The following is a 26,644-nucleotide window of genomic DNA, read 5'->3' on the forward strand; positions in this document are numbered from 1 at the left end:
GACGGAAACCATGAGTGCTGCTTTCCACCTTTTTCGAAACATGGAATATTTGATCAGCAGCGGCTGGTGTGAGCAGCTGGTTTATTGTTCACCTCGAAAAAAGCAAGCAAACTCAAGCTTCATGATCCGAGCTGATGACAAGGCATATGTTATGCATATGCCAGTATAAACTTGAACCGTTACTGTAACAAAAGGCAAGATAACGTGGAGCAGTTCCGGGGACCCGCACGCCGACGCAGTCGACAAATTTTAACATCAGCAGTACGACACTATTCTGCATTAGACAATACTACTTCCAAGCTGGTTTGCACGTTTGAAACCAGCCGCTATCACTCTTCACTTTCCTTTATCCTCTTCTTCTCTCCTTTCACATACCATCGTCCCATCAATACGAGCTAGCCAAACCCTGACAGCTGTGACGCGACCGTATATATATATATGTACATCTGTAATCCACAAAACATACTGCACCTTCCCCACCCATATCAACAAACACATTTCGCCCTTCCCTCTTTTTTCCACCCCTAAACCCCAACGACCCTCCTCAACCCCCTCACCTTCCTCCCCAGACTCTCTCCGTACCCCAACTCGACGACGCCGCACGCGACCTGCCACGCGCGCCGCATATCCGCCACGGGCACCCTCAACTCGGGCGGGATGCCCGTCTCGATCCAGCCGGGGAAGCGATCGCGGCAGACGGCCTTTGTGTTGCACATTCCGCGCAGGCCCTCCTCGGCGGCGAAGCGGCCGTAGCCGGAGCCCTTGACGCCGCCGAACGGCAGCTGGACGGCGTAGTAGACGGCGAAGTCGTTGACGCTGACCATGCCGGATTCGACGTTGTCGACAACAAAATCGAGGTCGGACTGGCGGGCGCCGAAGACGGAGGCGCCGAGGCCGTATTCGGTCGAGTTCGCGATGGCGACGGCGTCGGCGACCGAGGCGGCGCGCATGAGGAGGAAGACGGGGGCGAAGCACTCGGTCTGCGCGATGCGCATGGCGGGCGTGACGTCGGCGAGGAGGGTGGGGGCGAAGTAGTGGCCGGAAGGGTGGTCGGGGTGGGCGTAGCGGCGGCCGCCGGCGACGAGGCGGGCGCCCTGGGCGACGGCGTCGGCGATGAGGGACTCGAGGGCGTCGAAGCCCGCGGCGGAGATGCTGGCGCCGACGTCGATGCTGGCGGTCGAGTCGGGCGAGTTTTCGAGCGAGAGGACGGAGCCGGAGCGTAGGGCGCGGATGCGGGGGGTCAGGAAGTCGAGCAGGCGGTCGTAGGCTTTGGGGAGGGCGACGACGCGCTCGATGCCGATGCAGTTCTGGCCGGCGGCTTGGAAGACGCCGCGGAGGAGAATGTGTCCGACTTTCTCGAGGTTGCGCACGTCGTCCAAGATGATGGCGGCGTCCTTGCCGCCCAGCTCCACGCAGACGGGGGTGAGCGATTTCGCTGCCGATTCGCAGACTTTGTGCGCGACGGGGCGCGAGCCGATGAAAGTCAGGTGCGAGATACCAGGGTGGGAAGTAAAGTGGCCTGCAACATCGGGCCAAGTGACGACGGATTGGACGAGGGAGGAGGCGTACGACCCGTAACCGCAAGCGGAGAGGGCTCCGTGGACTATGCGGGTGAAGTATTGGGATGACCATGCGGTTTGCTCCGAAACCTTTACGATGACGGCGTTTCCAGAGAACAGGGCTGATATTATGGGGCCGACAAGGTTGTGGAACTGTAAAGAGCATCAGAAAAGCAAAGGATCAAGGCTTCCAAAGGTTCATACGGGATAGCTAAGAGAGCAAAGTCAGCTTCAAAATTGTGACACGCAGGAAGGGGGATGCCTACTTCCAGCTCACGCACGCCGCCACCACTCCCAGCGGCTCCCATCTAACCTCATTCTTCTTGTACATCATGAGGAAATTAGTCGGCCTGCTCTCAGGAGTCAAAGCCTTCTCGCCGTGGTCGATGGTCCACTTGAGTTTCTCCGCTGTGACCAGAATCTCGCCGAAGCTCGAGTCAACCCGAGTCTTGCCGCTATCCAAACACGCCGCGGTGGAGATGTTTTGCTGGTTCTCGAGCACGAACCTGGGGTGATCTTAGCATCGTTGTCGAGCTTCTGAGAGCTAAACCCATCCTAGGATGTACGCACTTGAGCATAGTCTTCAGGACCTGCCTTCTCTCGGAGAAGGTGGTAGTCTTCCATTCTTTCTGCGCCTCCTTTGCGCGCGCAACCGAGTTGTCAATGTCCTGCTCGGAGGCTGGCGTGATCTGGTCGAGGAACTGGCCGGTCGCGGGAGCGTAGCACTGGATGTCGTTGGAGCCGGTGATCTGTAGCAATTGGAGAGCAATTAGTCGGGTTCAGCAAGCATGCTCAGGCGGAGACAAACCTTGAGAGAAGGCTGGTCAAGAACCCTCCCCTTCCATCCAGACGAGCATTGCTCCGGTGGTTCGACCGAGTAGTCGACAGCGGCTTCGACGTCGTACGTGTACCAGGTGAAGCAGAAGAGCGTCGTCAGAGCTATGGTGGCGAGCACGAGATAGCCCTGAGGGCCATTGAGGCTCTCGGAGAGGGTTGGGGCGTCCATTGGCAGGGCGGTGGTGCGAGTCGAGCCCGCGGGAGAAGACGCACGAGCGAAGGAGCTCGGTGGTGGAGCCGGGGCAGACGCGCCTGCGCGATCTGCAGGGTCCGTCCGCCTGGTGCGGGAACATCTGATCCTCCCCGGCAACTACTTTTTGTTGTGACATGACCCGTGGGGCTGGTCGGAAATGTTTGATGAGCCTCATACACCAGCATTTGAGAATTTGCCTGCCTTGGGTGTTCGAGCATCAGGATTAAGTTATTACTGCCTCCATGCCTGTCCATGCACATCTGCATGCCTGGTCACCTTCACTGTAGCCACTGGTTATTCGGCCCTTATTGATGGCCAATCAGTTCACTCAGAGGAAAAGGGGCTACCCATTACTGCCATTTTTTATTAGCTATGGAGTTCGCATGTTCGGTACAATATTTGCCTATTCGTTGTGTTGTTTGCTGGCAACAAATTCAAGCCGGATGTCGACTCGTCCATTGTCGGGATAAACCTCTAAGCATTGACCAAATTCTTTTTTGATCATCAGTTCAAGCAAGAAAGCCGAAAGATCTATCAGGGCCATCGCCCAGCGGCTATATCCTGATTGCTGTAGGTATGAACCTCAGGATCTTCCTTCCGTTTCTGAAATCCGGGAAAAGAAAATCACCGGCTATCTCGTCCGCTGTACTTCGGTACGCCGTCTCTTAGTTAAATATGCCGGCTGGACATATTGTAGTATAGCCATAGTGCTGGATTGCTGGATTCATGGATACTCAGGGTCTCAAGTATGTATGTTGTTGGTGCACTCGGCAAGTCACGAGGATTCATCCCAAGCTTCAATCTAATGTGAGCGGCTTAAACCAAAGCTCTCACACATCCAGAACCTCTTCTTCCTTCACCTTCACTCTCTTCGAGATATGTGGCTTGAACGTCGCCAAAAGATTCTCTGCCGTTTCACCGTTTTCGTCATCCGAAATCTCGATCGCCGATACTGAAGCTGCCGGCTTCGATTGCTGGGGCTTAGCCCTAGGTGAACAAGCTGTGAGAGGCTTTCGGTCCGAAGGAATGGTTGTTTTGTCGACTGATCCCTGAATTGTAGATATGCTGGAAGCCGGTTCCTGTGTTGTAGATGCATAACCCACTGCAGGAGGTTGCGCTCCTTCGCGGCCCTTGAAACCGGAGCCCGACGTCGTGAAGCGTGCCAGTTTCCTTTTTCTACCGATACCATGAGGCTCTGGTCTATGCATCTGTTCAAGTTGGTCTGCCATGGAAGTGGCGGTGTGTTCCCGTGGCTGAGCTTCCACACTTTCGGGCTGAGAACCTGCTGGCGGACTACTGGCAGATGATGCTACCTCTGGACGATGATACAGCGTGAATCGCCGGTCACTGTAAAGGGTTTGGACTGAATGTGCTGATACTGCACTTGGTGCGCTTGTAGGCGTCGTTGAAGGTGGTTCAGGGTTCGTGTCTCCACCCATGAGTATGAGAGCCGGTTCAATTGCAGGGCTCAAGTGGGCAAGCTTTTGAGTAAGGGTGGTCCGAATTGCGACCAATGTATCGTTAGGCGTCCCCCTGGGCGTTGACGTCTGCGAAAGAGTTGTAGAAGGTCTTGCCTCGTGTTCGTGTTGAGGCAGAAGGCTTTCTATAAATGGCCACACGCAGTCCCAAGATGATTTGTTCATCCGTAAGTCCTTAAGACACTGTCGTAGGTAAAGACGCATGACCCGAATGCTCTCGAGAAGGAACAGATTGCCCTCATTATTCAAATGCAGAGAAATCAGGACAGTAGTTGCCATGAACTCGAGTGGCGAGAAGAGTCTCGCATGGGAATACTGATTGTCCATGAAAGTTGCCAGGTCGACCTCGATCAACTCGTTGAATTTCATGTATGTCTGGCGAATTTTCTCCTTTGTCCCAGCGTTGTATTCTTCCAGATTCTTGAGTAGAGCTTTGATGGTCGCTGTCTGTGTACTGAAGCTGGGAGTGTGTCCATCACCAAGGCCGCGTTGAACCTCGATGATTTGGCCAAAGGACGTAAGAATGTTGTTGAAATTTACGCCTCGCTTCGTCCCGGACAATCCGCCCACTAGACGGAACTCCCGTTCGTAGAGTTTCGCGAAGCTTTGCCATGGGCCAGTTGTAGCTCGGAACTTTTCGGCGTTCGTCAGCTGCACCCCCTTCTGGACACGGGAGAACAGGTCTTCCTCTTGAGCTCTTTGGAGATTAGGGTACTCGTAAATGATGAGTTGTCGGTCCCGGAATGATGCTTTGACATGTTCGGGAACGACACGACGACTATTTCTGTTCGCAGATTGGGTGTAATACCTGCAAAGGTAAGCGCCGCGACGAACATGGCTAGTAGCTATACTTACCAGACAGATCCACGGCGGTCATGGCACCCGATCTTGCCATCGATAAATGCCTTTACCGAGGATAAGCGCTGTTTACCATCAACGCAGACACGCTTGACGCGAGCTGTGCCGTCGCTATTACGAGTGATCTGGCGGTTGAAGATGATGGGAGGGATGTAGTGGTTATCTACGGCTGTGAGAAAGTCGTCGACGCGGAAATGGAGCAGAGCAAAACTCACCAATGACCGAGTCAATGAGACCCACCATACGTTCTTTGTTCCACACAACGTCTCTTTGGTACTCGGGATGAAGATCGACATTTTCGTTGTCCAACAAATCTATTGATGTGAGCATTGTTAATGTTAGTATAGATAGACCCCTCACCTATCAGATTTTGCAACGAGCGATGCTCAACCCGGGGAGCTGGGAGGCTCTGCCTTGATTGGAATGCGCGTGAGCTGTCTCCCTCGTTGTCTTCGTCTTCGTCTGTCTCACTTTCCTCCTTGACCTGGCGAGGTTGGCTTGAGGTGCTCATGTCAAGAGAATCGCCGCTGAGGACGCTTGTGGTGTGGCACTCACGCGGCAGCGCAAAGTCTGCATTGTTGACGCGATCGCTGCTGCGTGCGCTCAGCCGAGCTTCAGCATTTGAAGTGTTTGGTTGAGCTGCCGCCAACGACGTTGCCATTGCCTGGGAGACGTGAGTAAGTGTGGAACCACGCGCGCACCGCGCCTATGATTGTTGTATGTAGTTGAGGCGCAGATAGGTCAGCAGAGATGCGGGTCAAGGCGCGGATGGTGTCGGGGCGGCTGTAGGGCGATAGGGAAAGTGCCACGGGTCCACACTAGTCCAAAAGTGGACGCATGCATGGAGTGCGACAGGCATCCTGACCCTCCGGTCCTGGAAGGAAAGAGTCAATGACGAGCCAAGGATACTTTCGTTCCTTGCCGTGCAGTAATCCTAGTTGAATCGAAAGTAATAAGCGAAATAGCGGGAGGATTCCGCAGGTTGCAGTTGTCGCTTACACCGTTTCCAAATTGAAGCGGATTACAAATAAGCGTAGCGATGCAAGTGATCACTCTGTATCTTTTTAGCCTTTATCAACATCAAACATCTCCGCCGAGTGCATAGTTCCCTCCGCAATTTAAACTCCATGCGTTCTAGCGATCCGGAAATGCCCTCAATCATTGAACGACCCCCACCCGAGGCCGTCATATACGACCTATCATACTCAGATCGTGTTTTAATCACCCTCCCCGCCGGATCCACATGGTCGAGCGGACTCCATTGGCACGAGCGGCATGTCGAATACCTGCGCGTCATCAAAGGAAAAGTGCGTGTACGGCTCGGAGACAAGGTGCAGGTGGTCTCCGCACCAGAAAATGGGGATGCGAGGGAAATCAAAGTGGAGAAGAACACGCGCCATGAATGGAGCAGGGAAGCGGCAGATGGTGGAGATGTCGTGGTCATGGAAAGAACCGAGCCGCAAGATGGAGAAAAGGCAATGTTCTTCTGGAACCTCAACGGCGTGATATTGGACGCGCAAGCAGAATCCAGAGCGCAAGGCTTCTCGTCCCTGAGGAAATTTCGCGTACTTGTGCAGCTTTCTACCATCTTTCGATCGCTGGACAACTTTCCAGTTCTCGTGGATCTGGCTGGATCAAGAGTGGGCGGCTACCTCAAGACAGTACACCCGAGTCTGCTCCTTCAGGTCGAATGGATCATGGCTCACTTCTTGCTGGAGGCGCTGGCTATTCTGGCCTTTGTGTGGGGGATAGAACCGGTGCAAGAAAAGTATACTCCACAAGATGCTTTCAACAATTGGCAAGACAGGGCAGCCGGGAAGCCAAAACACGAATGATTAGGGTTATCGCCAGCAAAGAACGCAATTGACACCTTGATGAATAGCCGATCAACCCCCGCCTGAGCCTGGTGGGGCAAGTGTGCTGCGATCCACGGCGGCGGCATGGATCGTTGCACGGACAGGCGCCGGCTTGGAGCTCAGCACGGTGGTCAAGCGCCGGACGGCAGAAATGCATGAGGCAGTGGCAAATGCCTTCAATTGCAACGCGATCGATGGTGGTGTAGTCAAGCTGCCGTGTGCATGACATCATCTGCCGAGTCGCGATTGCGGGGCTGCTCTCCGCCGATAGACCGTGGTTCCCTTCACAATGATCCCGACACACGATGCGCCCTTTCCTTAACATCGCCTCCCGCATCCTCCGTACAGCTCCAGCCCGCCCCATCAATTGCTTCTCACCTCACTTCAGGAAGCCTTTCGCCATCCAACCCAGACTCTCCTGCACAATGGCGTCCCAGCATTCCCTTGCCTGTGAGCCCCACCTTATCGCCTCCCCACCTTCATCCTAGCTGAGAGCTCACCCCAACCCCAGGTTGCACCATCCCGCCCGTTGTCACCGAGGGCTACGAGCCCAAGGGCGAGTACATCACCGTCGATGGCCTGAAGACTTGTGAGTTGGAGCGATCGCAGTGTAAGCAGAACGACTCACAAATCCAACTAGATCGCACCGGCCCTGCGGATGCAAAGCATGCCATCTTGATCATTTACGACATCTTCGGCTTCTACCCCCAGACCATCCAGGGTGCCGATATCCTCGCCACGTCCGACAAGGATCGCAAATACCAGGTCTTCATGCCCGACTTCTTCGAGGGCAAGCCTGCCGATATTTCTTGGTACCCCCCGGACAACGAGGAGAAGGGCAAGAAGCTGGGCGACTTCTTCGCTGGCCCCGCCGCCCCGCCCAAGACCATATCCCGCATTCCCAAGGTCGTCGACGAGATCAACAGCAAACACAGCGCCATCTCGGCCTGGGGTATTCTCGGATTCTGCTGGGGTGGAAAGGTACAACATAGTCTGCGTTGCGCTCAACCGGCCATACTAACATGGACTGCAGGTCACCAACCTCTCCTCTACCGAAGGCACCAAGTTCAAGGCTGCCGTCGCTGCACACCCCGCCATGGTCGATCCTGCCGACGCCCCCAAGGTCACCATTCCATTCCTCATGCTGCCGTCAAAGGATGAAGACAAGGAGGCGGTCAAATCCTGGCAGCAGGGCCTGAAGGTCAAGGGTCATGTCGAGCCATTTGACGACCAGATCCATGGTTTCATGGCTGCCCGGTAAGCAAGCGCGCACAATGCAAGGGACGTTTAAGTAATTAACAAGCTTGTAGCTCGAACCTGAGCGATGCTCGCGTTAAAGAGGAGTACACACGCGGTTACAAGACTGTCCTCTCCTGGTTCCACGAGAACTTGTAAGCGCAATATTCCGCTTCGTTGCGAGGGTGAAGTAATGGTACGACGAGGCTGCTATTCCAATCTCGAGAACGATTATGTCCTTGGAGAAAATGTAGCCTTGGTTAACATCTGACTAGGAACGGTCCACCTTCGAAGATCTGAGGGGCGCAACGAAGTTTTATGATAAGATGTCTAGTCCACGGTTGTCTTCCATCAATGATGAAGATCAGACTATCCAATTGATAAATCACATTCAAGGACCATGATGCGCGTCGTCCTTGTTGCGGAGTCAGCTTTGTGTTTGTTTGCTTTCGCCTTGCTTGTACCCCACACCGGACTACAAGTGGACCAGGAGCCCTATGCCGTGACGATACGAATTCTTTTTTCCCTCCGTATGTTACTTCAATTCGGAAGGGTCATTGTCGTGCCTTGGGAGTTGTACACATGTTGCTGTCAGAAATGTCTACTCGGCGCACTCTAGGGGCGCACGATCAAGGTAACCAAGTCTGCTGGCAAGGTCGCTTCAAAACCTACTTGTGGCAATTGGGCAGCCGATGACATCGACGAGCCCCTTGACATTTCTTTTCCTTGTACACTGTGGCATAGGGCTGTCGTCATAATTAAAGGAGCGTGCAAAGGCGAGGCTTCAGATCCATTGTCTGTCCCCTTGCATCTAAGGAAAGGTGCGAAGGATGGGGAATACGCAACACACCACAGAGCCAAGAGCAAGCTGCGGAGCGAGCTCTAGAATCTGGCGAGTTGATCATCAGAGGGGAGCTATTTGTGGGTACAAGGCTGTTGGTACGTGGGGGCGAAGCCGGCTTGGCCTAGGCTGCGCAATGCTAAGCGGGTCGCACCATTGTTGGCCTAAGGCCAAACTGTTCTTAGCTTGAAGCCACATTATTTACAATAGGTACAACGATGAAGTTGGTGGAGGCAATTTAGGGCAGGTTCGCAGCCCTAAGGTCTAAGCTTCAGTACTATGTGAAGAGCTCGAACACGACGCACTACACCAAAAGTAGTATATCCACGTGGGTCTCTTGGTCTATACTGACGGCTGCGAACCTGCTCTATCCTTCCTCCTGGGTACATTTTTGGGCAGCACGACTAATGAAGGCCGTGAAACTTCGTACAGTCCAACATGGTCAAGACGATCCTTCCAACGAGATATGTTGGGTCGTGTCGAGAGATCAGATTGAAGAAATGAGGCGGAAAGAGGTATATATATAATGGCTACTGTGCGGCTTGATGAGGGACACCAAGCAACCATTCTATTCATCAGTTCCAATCGCACCTCGATCCCAAAGCACCACTCTTCTCAATCTCAAATCTACACTCCTCTTCACCATGTTCCACAAGTCCATCATTCCCGCCCTTCTCGCCGTCGGTGCTCTTCAGCAGGTCACTCTTGCTGCTCCAACAGACACGACCCCGAACACCCTTCAGTCTCGCGCCTGGGACGGAGCGGTCGCGATCCCGGATGGCAAGGACGCCGCCATTTCCTACACCTGCGATAGCGGCGCAGTAGCCGACTGGTCCATCACGAAAGACACCATCAACGAAGACTGCATCACCATCCCCGGCGGTGCCGACAACTTCGAAATGAACTACAACACCGATGTTTACGCCGACTTCTCGGTTTGGACTTACGTCAACGGCGGTGAGCATCATGAGATGAACTTGAAAGAAGCATTGCGCTGACTTGCGACAGATTGCACCGAGATCGACTACGGATGGTGGAAGAACATCTGGGGCAAGACTGGAGTCAGCAGCAGCTACGCCAAGGGCGCGTGCATGGGCGACCCGTCCTTCGCGGTGCAGGAGAACAAAGACACCGCCAAGTGGAACTCTTTCCAGGTTTCGTACGTGAAGAAAGAGGACATTGGTAGGTGATTACTCGACTGAGGATATTGGGCATTTTGTTTTCGTCCGGTTTAGACTTTCTTCCCCCAGCGCTGGGATCAAAACTTTCTTCTTTCTCTGAATATATTCGACGAATCATGAATGTGATCTCCTGTGGTCATTGGCAGATTACCTTCCAAAAGCTTTCCACGTTCCTCAGTGCGCCTTCTCCAACACCCCCTTGACAACATCCTCCAAAGTCACCTTCGGCAGCCCCCCAACCAAGTCATTCGCCAGCTCCAACCCCGTCTCCTCAAACCACGTACCCCTCGGCACCTCGGCATCACCAACGGCGCTGATGGCGACAAGATCATACCCGGCCTCAACATCGCCCTCGGCCAGCCTCTCCCTCGCCCTGGCGATCTCCGTCTCGCTCGCCACGCTCTCGACCGTCCACTTTTCCCCCGTCTGCCGCTCCAACTCGGCGAGGATGTCGCGCTGTGAGCACGCAAAGTCTTGGAAGTAGAGGTACCGGTTCGCCGTCGCGGCGGGGTCGTCGAGCAGCAACGTCCGAGCCGTCGCGTGCGCCACATTTGCCAGCGTGACGGCGGTGAACTTGTGCGTGCCGGAGTCGAAGACCTTGGCCTTTCGGCCGCGCACGTCGATTTTGAGGAAGCCGTTGGCGAGGGTCCTGGGGGCAACGTAAGAAAAAAAATGCCCAAAAAAAGGACAAAACCCAGTCAGTTCGTCCACCCCGGACCCTCCATCCCTCGCCCTTCCCACTCCACTCCCCCGCTACTCCACCAACGTACGTCGCCACGGCCATCGTCTCCAACGAAACCGGGGTACGAACTCGCTCACTCACCAATCAATCCAACTCCCCGTCGCCACCGCCGTCCACGCGAACCCCCCTCCCTCTCCCTCTCCCTCGCCGCCTTCCCCCTCCCTCCCCCTCGCATACTCCACCACCCTCCCCTTCGCCTCAAACACCGGCACCAACCCGCGCGCCTCCGCATTCGCCGTGTCGCCCCCAAAATCGCCCGTGACCAGCCGCCGCACGCCCGCCGCCACGCACGCGTCGACGACGCGCTTGCCCAGCTCGTCGCCGGCCGTCGTCAGCGCGTTGACGACGGCGTCGTGGCCGCGGAAGGCGGCGGTCAGCTCCGCCAGGGTGAGGGCGGGGGAGACGGTGCGGACGGGGATGTGTGGGGGGAAATGGGGGGAAGAGGAGGAGGAGGAGGAGCGGGTGAGGATGGTGAGGGAGAGGGAGGGGTGGGTGGAGAGGGCGGCGAGGAGCGCGGTGCCGAGGGTGCCGCTGGCCTGCGTGGGTTGGAAGTGAGTGGGTGAGATTGGTTGGTTGGTTTAGGGGATGGGGGGCGGAGGGAAGAAGGGGGGGTTGGGTTGGGACGTACGCCTGCGATGAGGATTTTGCGGAAGGGAGGGGACGACATGGTTGATGTGGTTGTTGTTGTTTTCACTGGGGTTTCGTTTTTGACGATTTGAAGTCCTCCGGTGCTGCTGATGGGCGAAGAGTGAATCTGCGCATGCTCTTAGAATGTTTTATGTCTGTACCTTTGAGCTGGATTTGTAATGCTGGAGGCCTTTCAGCCTCGTGGGTTCTCCATTGCGGCCACCTGCATTTGGCCGTCGTCACTCTGCCTAAGCGAAGGTTGGCAGCTGGGTATGTGGATGTAACAGTAAGCAACGAGAATCCTACATTGCACGCAGAATCAGTGATGCTGTGGCAGTTCGGTTACTGGTCTGAGAGGTATCAAGCTCTTATCTTGCATTCTGAGTGGTTGAGACGCCGTCGAGTAGGCTCCATCCACACGCACACAAAGGTCGCACCAAGATTAGGCAGTAAAGCAAGAGTGGTCATGGAGAAGGATCACATTCGTCACACTCCAGAGATGGTGGTACGAAGCTCGAGAAGTTCCCCGCTGCGGCTTGCGGCGGCGCTGACAGCTCGACCCCCTTTTGCCGAATAAGCCGCGATTGCGTGACCAGGCCATACCTAACAACGTAATACGGACAAGGTTTTCGGGGCAACCATCTCATATTACCAATCCAACACCCTTTTGAAAAATGAATCCACCAGTTCTTAGCCGAAGCTTTCGCTGTCGCCTGTAGGACATTTTGCTTTGGCTCCTTTTGCGCCGAACAAGGGCGCGGGCAGGAGACCAATGATACAGGTGAAAGACATGTGAGAATAATCAATAACCGTCTCATATATACTGTGACTCCAGCTCCAAAGACAGTGTTCGATGTCATCAACTCAGGAAGTTTGGACGAGTCGCTTTTGATTACACGTCTTTGCAATAACGAGTACAGAGCACGAATAAAGGTTATTTTTCTCTGGAGGGGGGCGGAAAGGGGAGGAGGTGACCCTTTTTTCATTTTTTTTTGGGGAACGCAATATTGCTGCTGCTAGGGTTCGCAGTCGCATATACCGGTCGAGAAAGTGAAAGCTGGGGTTGAGTCGCCTGATTCCAGGTATCGAGTGGTGAATGATCGTATGCTGTCGGCCTTCCGTCGTATTTACGTACACTAGATCGCGTCCACTGATGAGTCGGCCTTGTAAACACCTTGCAAAGAGATAATTATATGCTTGCTACCATGTTCGACTAAGTAAAGAGTAAAAGGTGAACCCCGATCAAGAGCTGGAAATCTAATCGGAAAACAATGTCATTCGAGTCTCGCGCATCTCATTACGCGGGCTTCCTCCCTTTCGCGATGAAAAGCGTTACAGTGAACTTTTCTCCAGACTTCTTCTCCATCTTGGCCTCCTGGTCTATGACACTGAAACCGAAATCAATCAGTCCAGCCCCTTCAAAGAGACTGCGCATTCCTGCCTCGTTGAAGCCGAAAACTTTGACGTAGTCCTTGAGCTCGGGCGGTATGTCATGTGGCTTGTCGGTAAGCAAGTCGACGATGAAGAAGACACCGCCAGGCTTCAACCGCTCTGAGATGCGCTTGGTTGCCAGGAAGACGTCATCAAAGTGATGGAATCCAAGGCCAACAGCAGCAACGTCGAAGTTGAAGAGAGCCGGGTCGGCCAGATGGGCCTCGGGGTCGTTGGCGGCGACATTGCCCTGGACGGCGGACATTTGCTCAGGGCTAAATCCTGCAGCGATGGCGCGAGAATTGTACTCGGTGGCCATGTTTGCGGACAAGTCGATCCCGCGGATCGTTGTCACAAAGGGACCAAGGGTCTGGCGTGGGCGAGCTAGTTAGCATCTTGGAATGCAGCCGGAGGAGTGGGGATCGAATACCCGAGAGATTAGCCCAGTGCCGCAGGCGTAGTCCAGGAGACGAACATCTCTGCTCTTATCGTGCTCCTTTGCCCAATCTACGCCAAACCAATCAAGACGTCCTCGAATCTCGCCAGTGATCATGCTAGCCATCTTCTTGTGCCAGTCTTTGGCGTCGTACTGCGACGCCATTTCGCTTTGCATGGTTAGTCTGATATCGGCCCTACTGGGGCAACAAGGTATGCATACTCGAACTTTTGGCGGTTTGCTTCGGTCAAGCCCATGGTTGCGGATTGTGATGGCGAGAGTGTCAATGGACAGTGTGATTCTGAAGCTGGATGTGATGATGGTCTATTTCACGGCTGCACATGTTTATGTATTGATGCTGTTTGAAGAGGCTGTGGGGCGCAGTGCCTGCGGGTGGCTGGCGGATAGAAATCGTTAAGTCTCCTAGTAAATCTCCCATTGGCCGTGCATCTCGGGGAACGGGACTAGTCATTTAGTCTCCGCGGAGCCATCGAGGTTGACAGTCGCCGAAACCATCAGGCAAAGATGCCGTCGAGAGCAATGTCGCCGTGTGATGGGGTGGGCGAGTCGCTCTGCGCCTTCTGGCGCTGGTTCTCGAGCCCCTCGGCCCGCTTTCGCTCGCGTCTAGCTGCAGCATCCTCCCAGCTAGCTTGACCCTTCTTCCCCTTCGCCGGCTCGCCGGTCTTCTGGAACTGGGCAAGCAGGTGGGCGCGGAACCTCGCAATGCGCTCGGTGTTGACAGAGAAGCGCTCGTTGGCCAGCTCAACCAGCGATTGCAGGTACTGCTCGTCGACGACGGGCACCATGCGACCGGCCCCGCCCTCGCAGGCGATGACGGAGTCAAATGTGAGGCCGATGGAGCGGACGGCAACCATTGGGGTGATGGAGCCGTCAGTGTTGGGATGCAGGCCGACCGCGCCACTCTCCCTGAAGCCTGCCTGCAGCGCGGCCGACAGGACTTTTTGGGCATCCGCGAGCGAGGCGGTCAGCAGGTGCAATATCTACGTTTCATCAGGCGCTGCACGACTCAAGCGGCGATGCTGGACGTACCATGGCCTCGAACTTCAGATGAACGTGTCGCTGGCCGGCGTGGTGCTCAGCGCGCGCGCGGCCGCCGGCAGTGGCAGCGGCAGCAGCGTCGAGGCCGAACAGGGCCGTGAAGTGCTGGCCCGCTCCAGCTGCATCTGCTGCGGGCATTGGAACCGGTTCATGGGACACGAACAGCCACTGTCCACCGCCTTTTCCTCCTGCGCCGGCAATGCTCGTCTCCGCGGGCGCTTCGCGCGGCTCGCTGCCCTCAGCGGCAGCCGCCCGCTTCCTGCCCTCGAGGAAGGCGCTGATGCGGCCTGCGCAGCTCGACGTCGTTACCAGCCCCTCAATGGCATTTATATCGTTGATGAGCGTGCGAATGCCCTCGTCGATGGAGCCCTTGGGCGACGCGTCGCTGTAGTCGGCTGCAGGCTGCGCGAGCTGCTGCAGAATGCGGTGTTTCTTGGCGGCGAATGCAGACGCCATTGGGGCAGCGCGGCACAGATCGAGCGACAACGGCGCGGGCTGGAGCTGCGACGGTGTGCGGGCTGCTGGTGGAGAGATTTTTGTCGGCGGCCGGGGGAAGCCTGACGGACCAGGCAGCAAGGCCAAGGCCTAGCCCGCGCGCCCCCGTCAGGTGGACACGCGAGGAGGCGTCGCAGCTAGGAGCTCCTGTGCGTCATCCACCCACCGCCCGGCCGCCAGAGCATTGCTGCGCGAACACCAACACCGCCGAACTCGCGCACATCGCCCCAGTCGGACTGCCGCCCGCACAGTTGCCTCCGAATCCGCAGCCATGCCCCGTCGTTCTCTCCGACAATCCGCCGGCTCCGCCCACCCGGCCGCCTCCAAGAGGCCCAGCTCGCCCCAGTCCACGCCGACTCGGCAGTCCAAGCGGCCCAGGGTCTCTGCTCGCTCCAAGGCTACGCCTACCAAGAGCCAGTATTTCGAGCAGGAGCTAGACCAAGACCCTGGACGCGATCAGTCCGAGCCCGACCACACGCCTGCAAAAGACGAGTCTGGCTACGAGGACGAGGACGCCACTGGCATCGGCTCCAGCACGGGTTCCGACGATGCTGAGGATGACGCATACTCCTCCGATGAACGCCCCGCGTCCAAGAAGAGGGGTCGTCCGCAGAAGCCAGCCCGCGCGACAAAGGCTGCTGCGGCGGGGGGCAAGAAGGGCAAAGAGATGTGGAGGACGGGCGTCGACACAGGCCTAGAACCAGGCACAAAGCTGATCATCAAGAAGCCCAAGCCCAGGGACGCTGGTGATACGCCGTATACAGATGACACCATACACCCGAATACACTGTTGTTCTTAAAAGACTTGGCCCGCAACAATGACCGCGAATGGCTGAAGAGTGAGCACCCCTCCATCCTCACGCGCGCCCGACTCGGTCGCCTTGTCACCGTGTCTCTCGGCTCATCGTCATACCCCCATCATATCTGCCCACAAGAGACCGCTGGCCATCCGACACGTGTCACTCCTTCAAGGTCGCGCCCCGAGTCTAAAGCTAACGTACTGTGACTATATGCAGTGCACGACCCGGACTACCGCACATCCTTGAAGGACTTCAACTCATTCGTCGAGCGGCTGACAGAGAAGGTCATCGAGGCAGACGACACCATCCCTGAGCTGCCCACTAAAGACATTGTGGGTTGAATGCAAGTCAGCTGAATCACGCAAAGCTAATGCACCCTGCACAGGTCTTCCGAATCTACAGAGATATCAGATTTAGCTCTGATCCAACGCCGTACAAGGTCGGAAACTCCCACCGGAAGCTTGCAAGATACACGCTAACAGACAGCAGACGCACTTTGCCGCCGCCTGGTCTGTTTTGAAACCGCCCTGCAACGCCATTCACTGAACCGCCTCTAGGTCCAGAACCGGCCGGAAAGGGCCATATGCAGCGTACTACGTGCATATCGAACCGAATGCCAATTTCGTCGGTAAGTCAGCTCTATCAAAAGTTGTTATCACACATCGATTGCCGCCTGTGGGTGAGGAGCGGAGCATTGTCGACAAGGGTCCATCTGCAGTAGCGTTGCAGGCTGCATGGGCAAATTCCAAATGAGCCGCAAAATGCGCCACGGTTCGTCTCCGACAGCGTGCTGCTGTGGAACCCTTTCTGGGCACCCGTAACGCAAGGGACACGAACCTTCGGCCAAACCGCCTTGCGCGGGATCTACGGGCTGTGATACCTTCCCACGCTACGCTTGTGGTCGGCAGAAAGCCACGCGCCTTTGATTGCGGACGCCAAGAGCTGGAGCCGTCTGTCACTTCTGTACGACATCCACCCGGCCCAGATGGAGCGACCCCTGCCAATGGCTTGCTTCGCCAGGACCTAGCCGGACGACGATGGAAATGGTCAGCAGACGATGTCGCTCGGGCAATTAAATGCCGTGCAACGACGCCAGAGGCTGCCTTGCCCTCATCTACCGACCTTTCCTATCGTCACGATCGCCTACGCCTTTCCCACTATGCCAATATGTGCGTATGTCGCTCCGCCGTAACGCCGTTGCCAATCCTCGATGAAGGTACGCCCGCTTCGGCGGGTGACCCTGTTGTGGCCAATCGCGGCTGAGAGATGTGCGTACGGGGGTACAACGTCAGAGGACGAACCCACAGTCACCCGCGGTTGTTAACCTCAGCCCACTGGCAGCACCCCTCATCGACAGAGAGGGTGTCATGTCTCTGAACTGCCTGTCCAGAGCTTGGTGTGAAGGCTCAACTGCTACACCGCTCCTTCGGCGCCCGGCGGCGCAACTCGCTTTGCCCAGGTCTTCACCGCGATTTGTTCGTCTCGAAAGGATTCAACCTACTGCAACACCGGTTCATTAGCCCACGACACAGCAGCAAGTTGTTAGGCTTCAGCTCTCAGTACCCGTGACTGGAGGTCACTGCTTTTGCACGACGGATTGATCCTGGGGCCGCGGCTGTTGCGTTTGCAGTGTCTGCTGCACCTTCCGTTGCACTACTTCGGAGCATGGTCCAGACGACCCTGCTATCAGCATGGGCTTGGGTGTTCCTATCCATTGAATCTGGGACAACGGGTAGATGCTACAGAAGTGATCCGTAGCGCCTGGTCAACCGCACTCCCACCCGATAGGGCGTACTATGCCTGTCAGTGCACAAAAGCAGCATGACGAATCGAGGACGACGTTTTCGAAGTGCCCAGGAGATCGAAGTGGTTAAAGAGATGGATGCGCTCCCAACACAGCCCCACGAGAGATTCGCCACTCGTGGAACCTGTAGGCTCCGACCACCCTGCAGACGACGACCGGCTCGTGTACAACGAAGCATGACAACTGCCGTTGATACGAGCGTGGAAGTCAATCCACGAGGTCTCCGAGGCACTCTGACTGCTTTCTGTCAAAGCTGCGCTAGCTCAGTCGCTCGGAGTCGTGAACTGCGCGAAGGACGAGTCATCTAGTGTGGATGAACCTAGAGGCTCTGACAATGTCACGCTGGCCGTCCATCGCGCCAATTCCCCTTTATTGTCATTCTGCCGATCCCTGTAGTCGCTCGGTCGTGTGCGAGTGTGTGGTGATCGCGTTCCGCTGACTGACGGCTCGTCTAGGTGGCGGCCTCTGGATGCCCGCAGCGGACAGTCTCCAGAAGCTGAGGCGCGAGATTGATCGCAAGCCCCACAAGATCAAACGTGTCTTGACCGATGTGAATCTCCGGAGGGAATTCTTCGATGGAATTCCGAACGACGAGAAGGCGGCGGTGCGAGCCTTTGCGAAGAAGAATGCTGAAAGCGCACTCAAGGTTAGGTCAGTATCTTCAAACTCCCCAACACGACAGTCCCAAGCACCGGAAGCACAAGAACACGATAGCAAGGCGTCCGATGATGCTGTTGATGATGGTCGCGCGAGTCCGAGGTTGCGAGTCGATTCGACGCGTCATCGGCATGCCAAAGCACTGGGTACATTCCTCGCCAGCCCATGGTCGGTATGGCTGTTTTCGCACAGTAAAAGCACACGAGCAACGGTGAGAGGAGTCGGAGGGATGAAATTTGCACTCTGCCGAAGGATCCTTCTTGAAGATGGAACGGCTATCTCTAGTGGGGGAAGACTCCCGTGGGCTCGGTTCACTAGCAAGTCATTGTCCGGAGCCACCATCCAACCCCAACAGCAGTTTAGATTGTTTTGGGAGACCCGAATCCGCCCTATCGAGGCGAAGGAGGTGGCGGATGAGTGGAAACGAAATAGTCTTCACGAGGGTCGGACACACGGGGCGTCCGGATGGCGCTCTGGACAGCTCACGCGCGCAGACTTCTCGGATGACTTCGTGCTCCGGACCGGCGCTGAAACGGCTATCTCTTGCCACGTCGGGTGCCTGGATTGTTCACGCTAATCATGAGGCGTCTGATTCGCCGCTTCTTGTTGGAGCGATGCTAACAGTTGTGCGTTCGCTAGGCCTCAAGGATACGAGAAAGACCATCGAGACATCGAGCTGCTGCGGCTGCGCAGCTTCACGATTGGCAAGAAGCTGGACGACAGCGCAGTGATGGGAGCGGGAGGACTGCAGCGGATAACTGACTTGATCGCATGCATGGTGCCATTTGTAAGTTCTCTCCGCACAAGGCGCTGGAAGGCCGAGAGTCTATTGCCAGTCTATCGACGTGCTTAGGCGCCAAGGAAGGCGCGCGTTTCCGCAACGAGGAGCAGGCGGTGTCTGGGCTGACAACACATCGCCGAAGTCATCTGCTGCGGGCCGGCAGGCCTGGCAGAGACGGCGGAAGTGTAAGCCGGGCGCGGCAGGCTTACAATGTTACCTGTCTTATTTTTGCCGTCTGCCGCGCTGGGCGGGGATGATGGTGGATTGCGCCTGGCCAACCACGGGCAGCAGCGGCAGAGCAACGCGGTGGACACATCACCGCTAGAGCAGTGGCTAACCTTGCGGTGCATGCAGATCACGTACCTCAACAGCGTAGTCATGCCGGACGCGCCGTCGAGCGGCGACGGCAGCGGCGCCGAGGGCGACGAGTAGCCCGGCTCCGCCGAAGAAGGGGCGGCCGCGTGAGCGCCGCGAGGCGGTGGGCTCGAGGAGCGTTTGCTCTGGCGGTGCAGCCTGTGCAGCTGGCCGCTCGGACGGAGGGCGGCGCAGCGCATTGGCGTGCGGGCGATCGTGTAGACGCGAATGAGTTGTCACTCTCTCGTACTTGCAGGTGCGGCAATGTGGTGCGAATCAAGGCAGCTGAAACGCCCGGGTACCGCCGCGCCTAGCGGGACACTCGCATATGGGAGAGCATCATGTGACCGCGAGCCATGCAAAATTCGGATTTAACTGATGGGCGTAGCAGGGAGCGTCGCGCGGGCCGGCAGGACGAGTGGGTGGGGTCGCGCCCGGGCGTTGGCTACCCGGGGCTACGCTGCCCCTGCACCTGCGCCTGCCCGCCGCGGCCAAGCACCCAAGCACGCTCGGGAGGTTGTGCCCGTCCGCAGCAAGCAGAAAAGTTTAATTGATTGTCTGCTGCACGTCCTAGCGCTTCGTCATGCTGCCTGCGGTCATCCCATCCCCATCCACAACGCCCGGCGAGTGCGAGCGCACCACCGGTCAACCACGCGGGCGCTGCCACGGTCTGGCGCTGGCGCGGCGCCGCATGCCCGCGCCTGAGGAGCCAGCCCCGGCGCCCCAGCCCGCCCGGCCTCCCGCGCGCCTGAAGAATGCCCGACGGTTTCGTCGATATGCGCGCTCGCCTCGAGATAGGGACGGCCCGCAATTTCTGCGAGGCTGCATGGGCTTTCCGATCGTTCGAGATAAATAAAAGCACGCCCCCCGTCATCCTCCGCCGCCGCACACCCACCGCCAAACCCCAGCCCAGCCATGTACTGTACACCCCCCCAATAATCTATCCACGGCGCGGGACCGTCCTCCCGTTTGGGAAGCGCCGCGCCGCCAACCTCCATGCGTCGCCTGTGTTTCCCGCGGGGCCTGGTGTTGAGACGCGCAACGGCATCCTTCCGCCCAGCCTTCTAGCTTCCAGCCCTCGCCCAGCCCTCGCCCGGCGCTACGCCAACGCCCATCTGACGGAAACCCCCTTGAGTTCACATCCCCCGCGCTCCGGCTGCGGCCCAGACGCCCGCACCGTTGCCTGTCAATCGTCTCAGCCCCAGCCACTGCTGCTCCCGCCGCCGCAGCTGCCGAACCGCGCGAAGCGGCGGTGAGCATGCGCGGCAGTTGAGCGCACGCCGCGCGTGCCTGCCGCCGTGCCTGTCGATGCGGCGGCGGTGATGACGATGTGTTATTGTTGAATCTGCGCGCTGCATGGGTGCACCGCGTCGCAGCCGGCCGACAGGCCCGGGGGGCACGCAACCTAGCGCACAGCAAGTCAGCCGCCGGAGGAGCGCAGAGCGGCCTCACGATCACCTCGAGTTCCAGATCTCCCCCGCCTGATCGCGCTCTGGCGCACGCGCCGGGCTGCTGCCGCATCCGCCGCCTCGCCTTACCCTTGCCCTTGCCTTGCCTTGCCGCAACCGCAGCGCGCGCGATCAGCCATCCACCAGCCAGCGAGCCACCAGCCCGCAGCCCGGCCAGCCAAAGCAGCCCATGCATCCAAGCGTACCGCGGCACCCCCCCGGCCCCAAGCCCCAATCGTCCAAAGCGAGGGGCAACGGCTTGCCGCGGATGCATGCGATGCTTCTGCTTGAGGGCTTCTCCAGTATTGGCCGACGGGGCGGCGCGGTCCAATCGAAGGCTGCCCGCCCTGCCAAACGCCATCGTGTGCTCCTGTGCTCCTGCGCCTCCTGCCTGCAGACTCGATGTGCTCCTGCTTATGGCAGACGGCCCTCTCGGCCGCACCTGCTCCTTTCAGGCGCGATCAGTACATTGGTTTGCCCGCTTGAGTTTGCGGTGCAGCCAGCGGCTCCGCAATAAATCAGTTAGGGATGCAGCCTTTTGAGGGGGAGAGTCTTGGTCAACGACTACAGGGCGCTGACGGCAGCCATCACGGTCGAGGCCTGACGGCAGATGCACCAGAAACACCACCGCAGCCCCTCTCTGCCACCGCCCCATTGCGCCCCTCGCCGTTTTCTAATGACTTCGACCGCCGCAGGGTTTGCCAGATGGAGCATTTCCGCGCCTCGCGGATGGATGCCTGCCGTACATAACCTCCGCGGCCGCACGCTAAAAACAAAAATGGCCAAGTGCCACGGGCTGCAGGCCTGGGGCCAGGGCCTGCAAGTGGGCTCATCCTTTCCGCGCCGCCCCCAGCATGGACGTCGACGAATGCTATATTCGGCGACGTGCTGGTTAAAGTTCTGTCACATTTTCTTTTCTGTTGATGCTCCGTCGAGTGCGTGTAAGACGGAGACCGTCGATGTTTCGGGTCCGCCTCAGGCCACAGGGCGGGAGAGGCACACCTTGCGGGGAATAAAACAATGCTAATGCCAATGCCGGACGCCATTGCCGCCCAGCTGAAGAAGGACCTCGCAAGGTGCGCAGGCCTTGGTCTGATCGGGGCTTGCGGTGGTGTGGCGGGGCTGAGCCAGCTGGTGACGACGATAGAGCTCGCGTGGAGGAGGCATGACGCCGTTTGCCCGTCGGCGGCGCCAACGGGCATGAAGTAAGCGGCTCGTAACGGACGACGGCGGGCGCGACACGAATCGATGGGCTGCATCTGCGAGGATCAGCAGGTCCATGGGCGCGCAAGGAGAGAGTAAAAAAAAAAAAAAAAAAGAGGCGCGACTGCGCGAAGGCGGAGGTGCCATCACCAGTCAGGAATTGCTCGCCCGCCATCGGCTGTTGCCTTGTCACGCACCGTCATGCCTTGCCTTTCGCCTTGCATTCCTGGCCCCTCTCACGCCCCCTCCTCTCCGCGTCCTCCCGCCTTTTCGTGTTACCGAGGACGGGGGCGTGCGGTAACAGAACCAGGATTTTCTGCCGTTGTCCACCCGCCGCCGCCCTTTTTCCCACGTGGAATCTCGAACCTCACGAATCGTCCCGGCCCGCAGCAGGTCGCGGCGGGCGATTTGGGGCCCGCCCCGTTCCCGGTCAGGTTCCATTCCTTTGTCTCACCACACCAATGCCTTCCTTCGAACCGGCCAGCCACTTCTCTCGTCGCTTTCCCCGTTTCTTCGTGTTTCATTCCCCTATCCCAGTTGCAAGCCCGCGATACCACATATGAGCATATGAACCACACGCGCGTACTCGCTTGTCAAACGCCCATGATCCCTCCCTTGCTGGCCGAATCCGGATCCGCGTGCGTCCGGGGAGCCGCACCGCCTCCAGCGCACCGGCGGTGGATTGGGCGTTTACCTTTTTCGATTGTCATCGAGCCCCCTTGGCCTCCATCTTCCCTGGCGGCCCGGCAAGGCAACACTGCGAGGCCGCTGCAAGGCGCTTGTTGTGTGCTCGAGGTTACACAACCTCCCCGCTTTTTCTTCCCCCCTCATGCCCTCTTCTCTGCGGCGCCTCCGCTCCCCTGTCCCTGCGGCGGTCCATCCCGAGTCACGGCTCTAGACTTGCAACTTTGGAGAGAGGTCACGCCGGCAACCTCGACTCGGATCATCATGTTTGACGACTCGCCAAAGAGCATCTGACGTCCGATCCCGCCCTCGCCATCCCATGAGAAAGACAGGATTGGAAGCTGTGCTGCTGGTTGAGAAGCTCTACGCTCAACGCGCCAATGGTGCTTTCGTGCAAACCTGTCGGCCGGCTGTATCATGCCGAGATTCATTTCATGTGAGGTTTTTATTTTTATTTTTATCTTGATGTTGGTCCGTCGTCCCTTCGAACGAGGCCGTTTGGTCTGCGTCACGCCGGGGAATTTAGGTTATTTCTTTTTCGGGCTGCTTGCTGCCGCTGCGGTTTCAGATTTGGAAAAGCGGGTTATCCCTGCCGGCCGGGGAGCAGCAGGGCAACATCGTAAAGCTAAGGCTCCTCTGTCTAGGTAGTACAAGGCGGCCGTTGCGAAAGAGGCTTGCAGCTGCACAGCAACCAAAATAAATATATTAAAAAAACGCCGGGTCCCCTGATGGCGGGTTTGTTTGGGTGGGGGAGGGGAATGCTCGGGTAGGACCGCAACTGTTGATGACGATGCAAAGGCATTGTGGCACCGGCGCCCTGCGACGGAAGGGCAAGTATGACGGGAGTGATGAAAGAACGTTACTGCGTAACACGAGCTTCTTCGCCCCCAACAATGCACACGCTCACGCGCCGCACGCGCCGCGAAGAGGCAGAGGGAGGAGGGGTGAGGCCACAAAGATGACGTGTTGCGCGGCCGCTAGGATCTGTTGCTTCGTAACCGACCTTTGTACTTTCTCCTGTGTGGGACACGCGATGCAGAAGAAGCGTGGAGTGCTCCAGCGAGGCGGTTGAGGGTATCGTAGATACGAGAATGGGACCTTATTTGGTGGCGCTGCCGCCTTGCCCGACAGCCGACCGCGATCCCTAGGCGGGGGGCGCGTGTGCCTGCCTCGGTCGCTAGAGGATACGGTCCGCTGCTGGCAGCCGGCTCGTAAAAGCTTGCTGACGCTTCGAACGTGCGCCGTCCGTGAGGCACGCATGTGACGCATTGGGTGGGCACGCAGCCGCAGCGGCGGCCGCCACCATCATTCCCGCAGGGCGCACCGCCCAATTGGGCGCCGGGGAATGCGCACAGGCAGGAACCGAAGCCTGAGGAAGCGTCACGGCGCGGCGCCCTGGGGCTCCCTTTGCAGAAAAATAATAATCATCCAAGAACGAGGGTGTCCTGTACGGGGGCGGCACAGCAGCAGTGTGGCCTCCCAGACAGAGGCGAAATAGAAAAAGAAAGAGGAAAGAGGGAAGGGCTTACGGGAACTCCGCGATGATCGCTTGGGGATCTTCTGACCTGACATGATGTAGCCCTGCGCGCCGGGGCACCGTCACAGTCACCAAGTCGGCCTGTCGCCGCTCGCTGCAGCTATCCATGTCTTCCCGCGCACCCGCGCTCTGCATGGCCGTTCCCCTCCCTCTCACCGTCCTCCCGAACCGCTATCGCGCATCGGCGCTCCGCGCCTCCCATCCGCATTGCGTGCGTCCAAGTGGTCAGCGGTACTGTCGGTCGGTGAGGCACAGCCACGCTGCGAGTGGAGTGGAGTGGTTGGGAAGCGCACGCGAGCATGGGCACGGCCGGCGGCAGCGGGCTAGCCCGAGCGAGCTGTCGTGCTCGCCCACACAGGAGATTGCTCCGGGGCAGAGGGGCACCGATCATCACGGCCATGGTCATTCTCCTGCTCGCTTGACGCTGTGCCCAGGAATGCCTCCGGTTGACAAGAACGGTCGTCGCCCAGGATTGGCGTGTATGGGTGGGTGGGTGTGCGTGCTCTGCGGCAGGTCGTGCTAACATGCTGGCTGACGGCCGCTCCGCGCCGGGCGAATCTGCAGCTGCGGGACGACGGCCGGCCGGCGGGCATGGTGTGCGGTGGCATTGATGATGAGGGCATGCTAGCTTGACGGGCAACGTGCTGGTGCATGTTTGTGTGAGGGTGGTCATAAAAATGGCAAAGCATAACGATTTTTTTCTTCCCTTTGATCCTCACTGCCAATGCGCATCCGTATTATGATGATGGGCGTGTACTGGCGGCCAGCCGGCGGTTTCCCATGCGCAGCAGCTCCGCGAATCAACGGCGGCAGCGGCCTGTTTGCAATCGGATCGGTTCCAGCACGCTTTCAGCTGGAGATGGCATGCTCCCAGACGAGCGTCTCCACGCTCAGCCGCTGCCGCGCACATCCCTCCCCTCGGGCTTTTGGCTGCGGCGGCGGCGTCTTTGCAGACGGGGCTTGGTACGTCTTGGTACGTCATGACCCCTGTTTCCAGAGGCGATTGCTATCCGCGCTACCGCCTCGGAAGGGTGCATCGGCCGCGGCGCGGGCAGCGGGCGCGGGCAGCGGGCTCGCCGGGCGGGCGGCCTCGATGGCGGGACGGTCTCGATCTGGTTTCTGCTCGCTGCGGCGCCTCTGTCTCCAGGTTCAGGCTCAGGCTCAGGGCCAGCGGCGCGCGCCATTATTGGGGTCTGCAACGCCGGCCGCGCATTGGCCACCACGGCGACGAGCGCGGCACCCAATCGCGCGGCAAAGCTCGCATCTCCACCACTTCACTACCAGGCAGGGCCCGGGATATGACAGCCGTCGGCCGCCGCCTCCGCCCGCTTCGTCTCGCAGCAGGTGACCGCATCCAAGGCCGCGCGGCGATGGCTCGCTGCTAGCCACGGCACCATCGCAGCGCCGCAGCCAGCCAGCGTACGAGAACCGCCAGCCCTACTGCACAGCCCCGGCCACGCGCTCGTTAAGATGTCATCTCCAGAGCGGCGCCGAGCCGGGCCTCCCCTCCCTCCTTTTCCACTTTTTCTTCATCTTCTTTCGGTTCGTCGCCTCGGGCACCCCGCTGACCGGGATGGCGGTTCACAGCAGCTGAAACGGGCAGCTGCTGGTACCTGCCACGTACGCGGTCTCACGATCCACCGCCGGCTTCGAGACGGGCACGACGGGTCTCGGGAGCGATGGCTGGCCCGCTGTCAGCCGCGTCGCTGCATCGACCTGAGAGGCAAACCAAACGCAACCTTGCGGACGGCACGGCTGCACGCTGCAGGTCTTCCGCGCTCGGGAGAGCCAGGATCTGGCCGCCCCTTCGCCCGCCGAGCCATCCGTGGTTGACGGGAACCTGGCGGCGGCCTAGTGCGGCCACGCTGGGGAAAGGGTGAACCGGCGGATGCTTGCCTGAGGAGGCCCGAATATATGCCAAATAACAAGCGTGCCGCTCGGCGAATCTGCAAGCAAGACGGGGTTGACAGGAGTGTGACAGGTGTCCGATGGAGCAACATTCTGGAACGCTGGCCGTCGTTAAAGGGAAACCTTGGACACGCGCACGTTCGTTTTCCAGAAAATTCTCCCGCCTGCTTAGCGGCTGCCGGCGCTTGGGACAAGGGGAGCGCGCAATGGCTCAAGCTCCGTCTCGCGGTTTCGACATGACGCGCTCTCAGGAGGCGGTGATGATGACAATGGTCATAAATAATAGTGGGTGTTCCGGGGCGGGCGTGTGGGCTGCGCGGATGCGCCGTCACGCAGCGTTTTTGCAGCTGTCCTGCTCATCGTACGAGGCGGGCTTGGCCGAGGGCGGGCTCAACGGGACCGTCTGGTCTTATACTCGCCGCGCTTCTCATCTCCGAGCGGCGCGCCAATCGAGCAGGACGGGAGGCGGTGGGGACGGTGTCGCGATACGCAGAGGCGGTCTCCTCGGGTTCTCCCGCGCGGCGGCTAGGGAGCGTGACCAGCTGAGGCACGGCTTGGTTGTGGTGCTAGGTGCTGCTGCTGCTGATCTGGCGAAAGCGCCGCTGCTCGCGTCAGCTTTTGGGCAGGAGGCGGGCAGGA

At 58.4% G+C, this 26,644-nt stretch overlaps 9 protein-coding genes across 9 annotated transcripts; 4 read left to right on the forward strand and 5 right to left on the reverse strand.

Moving 5' to 3' along the window:
• Positions 1-524: 524 nt before the first annotated feature.
• Positions 525-2,565, reverse strand: MSC7 (Meiotic Sister-Chromatid recombination aldehyde dehydrogenase; the record flags this gene model as incomplete). The annotated part of the gene is made up of 5 exons (XM_066775471.1): positions 525-1,712; positions 1,764-1,770; positions 1,841-2,065; positions 2,130-2,308; positions 2,368-2,565. 5 exons carry the CDS (start codon positions 2,563-2,565, stop codon positions 525-527), a joined length of 1,797 nt encoding a protein of 598 aa, XP_066633352.1.
• A 1,545-nt stretch (positions 2,566-4,110) lies between these two features.
• On the reverse strand, positions 4,111-5,255 carry SLS55_004010 (uncharacterized protein; the record flags this gene model as incomplete). Its single annotated transcript, XM_066775472.1, has 4 exons — positions 4,111-4,136; positions 4,250-4,875; positions 4,923-5,088; positions 5,141-5,255. The coding sequence occupies 4 exons, from the start codon at positions 5,253-5,255 to the stop codon at positions 4,111-4,113; spliced, it is 933 nt and encodes a 310-aa protein (XP_066633353.1).
• A 1,951-nt stretch (positions 5,256-7,206) lies between these two features.
• Positions 7,207-8,176, forward strand: SLS55_004011 (uncharacterized protein; the record flags this gene model as incomplete). Its single annotated transcript, XM_066775473.1, has 4 exons — positions 7,207-7,231; positions 7,293-7,762; positions 7,815-8,038; positions 8,092-8,176. The coding sequence occupies 4 exons, from the start codon at positions 7,207-7,209 to the stop codon at positions 8,174-8,176; spliced, it is 804 nt and encodes a 267-aa protein (XP_066633354.1).
• A 1,326-nt stretch (positions 8,177-9,502) lies between these two features.
• SLS55_004012 (uncharacterized protein) lies at positions 9,503-10,048 on the forward strand (the record flags this gene model as incomplete). Its single annotated transcript, XM_066775474.1, has 2 exons — positions 9,503-9,815; positions 9,867-10,048. 2 exons carry the CDS (start codon positions 9,503-9,505, stop codon positions 10,046-10,048), a joined length of 495 nt encoding a protein of 164 aa, XP_066633355.1.
• A 165-nt stretch (positions 10,049-10,213) lies between these two features.
• SLS55_004013 (uncharacterized protein) lies at positions 10,214-11,448 on the reverse strand (the record flags this gene model as incomplete). Its single annotated transcript, XM_066775475.1, has 3 exons — positions 10,214-10,688; positions 10,998-11,317; positions 11,410-11,448. The coding sequence occupies 3 exons, from the start codon at positions 11,446-11,448 to the stop codon at positions 10,214-10,216; spliced, it is 834 nt and encodes a 277-aa protein (XP_066633356.1).
• A 1,257-nt stretch (positions 11,449-12,705) lies between these two features.
• Positions 12,706-13,532, reverse strand: SLS55_004014 (uncharacterized protein; the record flags this gene model as incomplete). The annotated part of the gene is made up of 3 exons (XM_066775476.1): positions 12,706-13,209; positions 13,270-13,444; positions 13,498-13,532. 3 exons carry the CDS (start codon positions 13,530-13,532, stop codon positions 12,706-12,708), a joined length of 714 nt encoding a protein of 237 aa, XP_066633357.1.
• Positions 13,533-13,790: 258 nt separating this feature from the next.
• SLS55_004015 (uncharacterized protein) lies at positions 13,791-14,790 on the reverse strand (the record flags this gene model as incomplete). The annotated part of the gene is made up of 2 exons (XM_066775477.1): positions 13,791-14,276; positions 14,326-14,790. The coding sequence occupies 2 exons, from the start codon at positions 14,788-14,790 to the stop codon at positions 13,791-13,793; spliced, it is 951 nt and encodes a 316-aa protein (XP_066633358.1).
• A 310-nt stretch (positions 14,791-15,100) lies between these two features.
• On the forward strand, positions 15,101-15,970 carry SLS55_004016 (uncharacterized protein; the record flags this gene model as incomplete). The annotated part of the gene is made up of 2 exons (XM_066775478.1): positions 15,101-15,668; positions 15,846-15,970. The coding sequence occupies 2 exons, from the start codon at positions 15,101-15,103 to the stop codon at positions 15,968-15,970; spliced, it is 693 nt and encodes a 230-aa protein (XP_066633359.1).
• Positions 15,971-17,902: 1,932 nt separating this feature from the next.
• Positions 17,903-19,303, forward strand: SLS55_004017 (uncharacterized protein; the record flags this gene model as incomplete). The annotated part of the gene is made up of 3 exons (XM_066775479.1): positions 17,903-18,084; positions 18,730-18,877; positions 19,226-19,303. 3 exons carry the CDS (start codon positions 17,903-17,905, stop codon positions 19,301-19,303), a joined length of 408 nt encoding a protein of 135 aa, XP_066633360.1.
• Positions 19,304-26,644: the final 7,341 nt, after the last annotated feature.

The sequence above is a fragment of the Diplodia seriata genome, assembly GCF_021436955.1.
Source record: "Diplodia seriata strain FDS-637 chromosome Unknown scaffold_4, whole genome shotgun sequence".
Lineage (NCBI taxonomy): Eukaryota > Fungi > Ascomycota > Dothideomycetes > Botryosphaeriales > Botryosphaeriaceae > Diplodia > Diplodia seriata.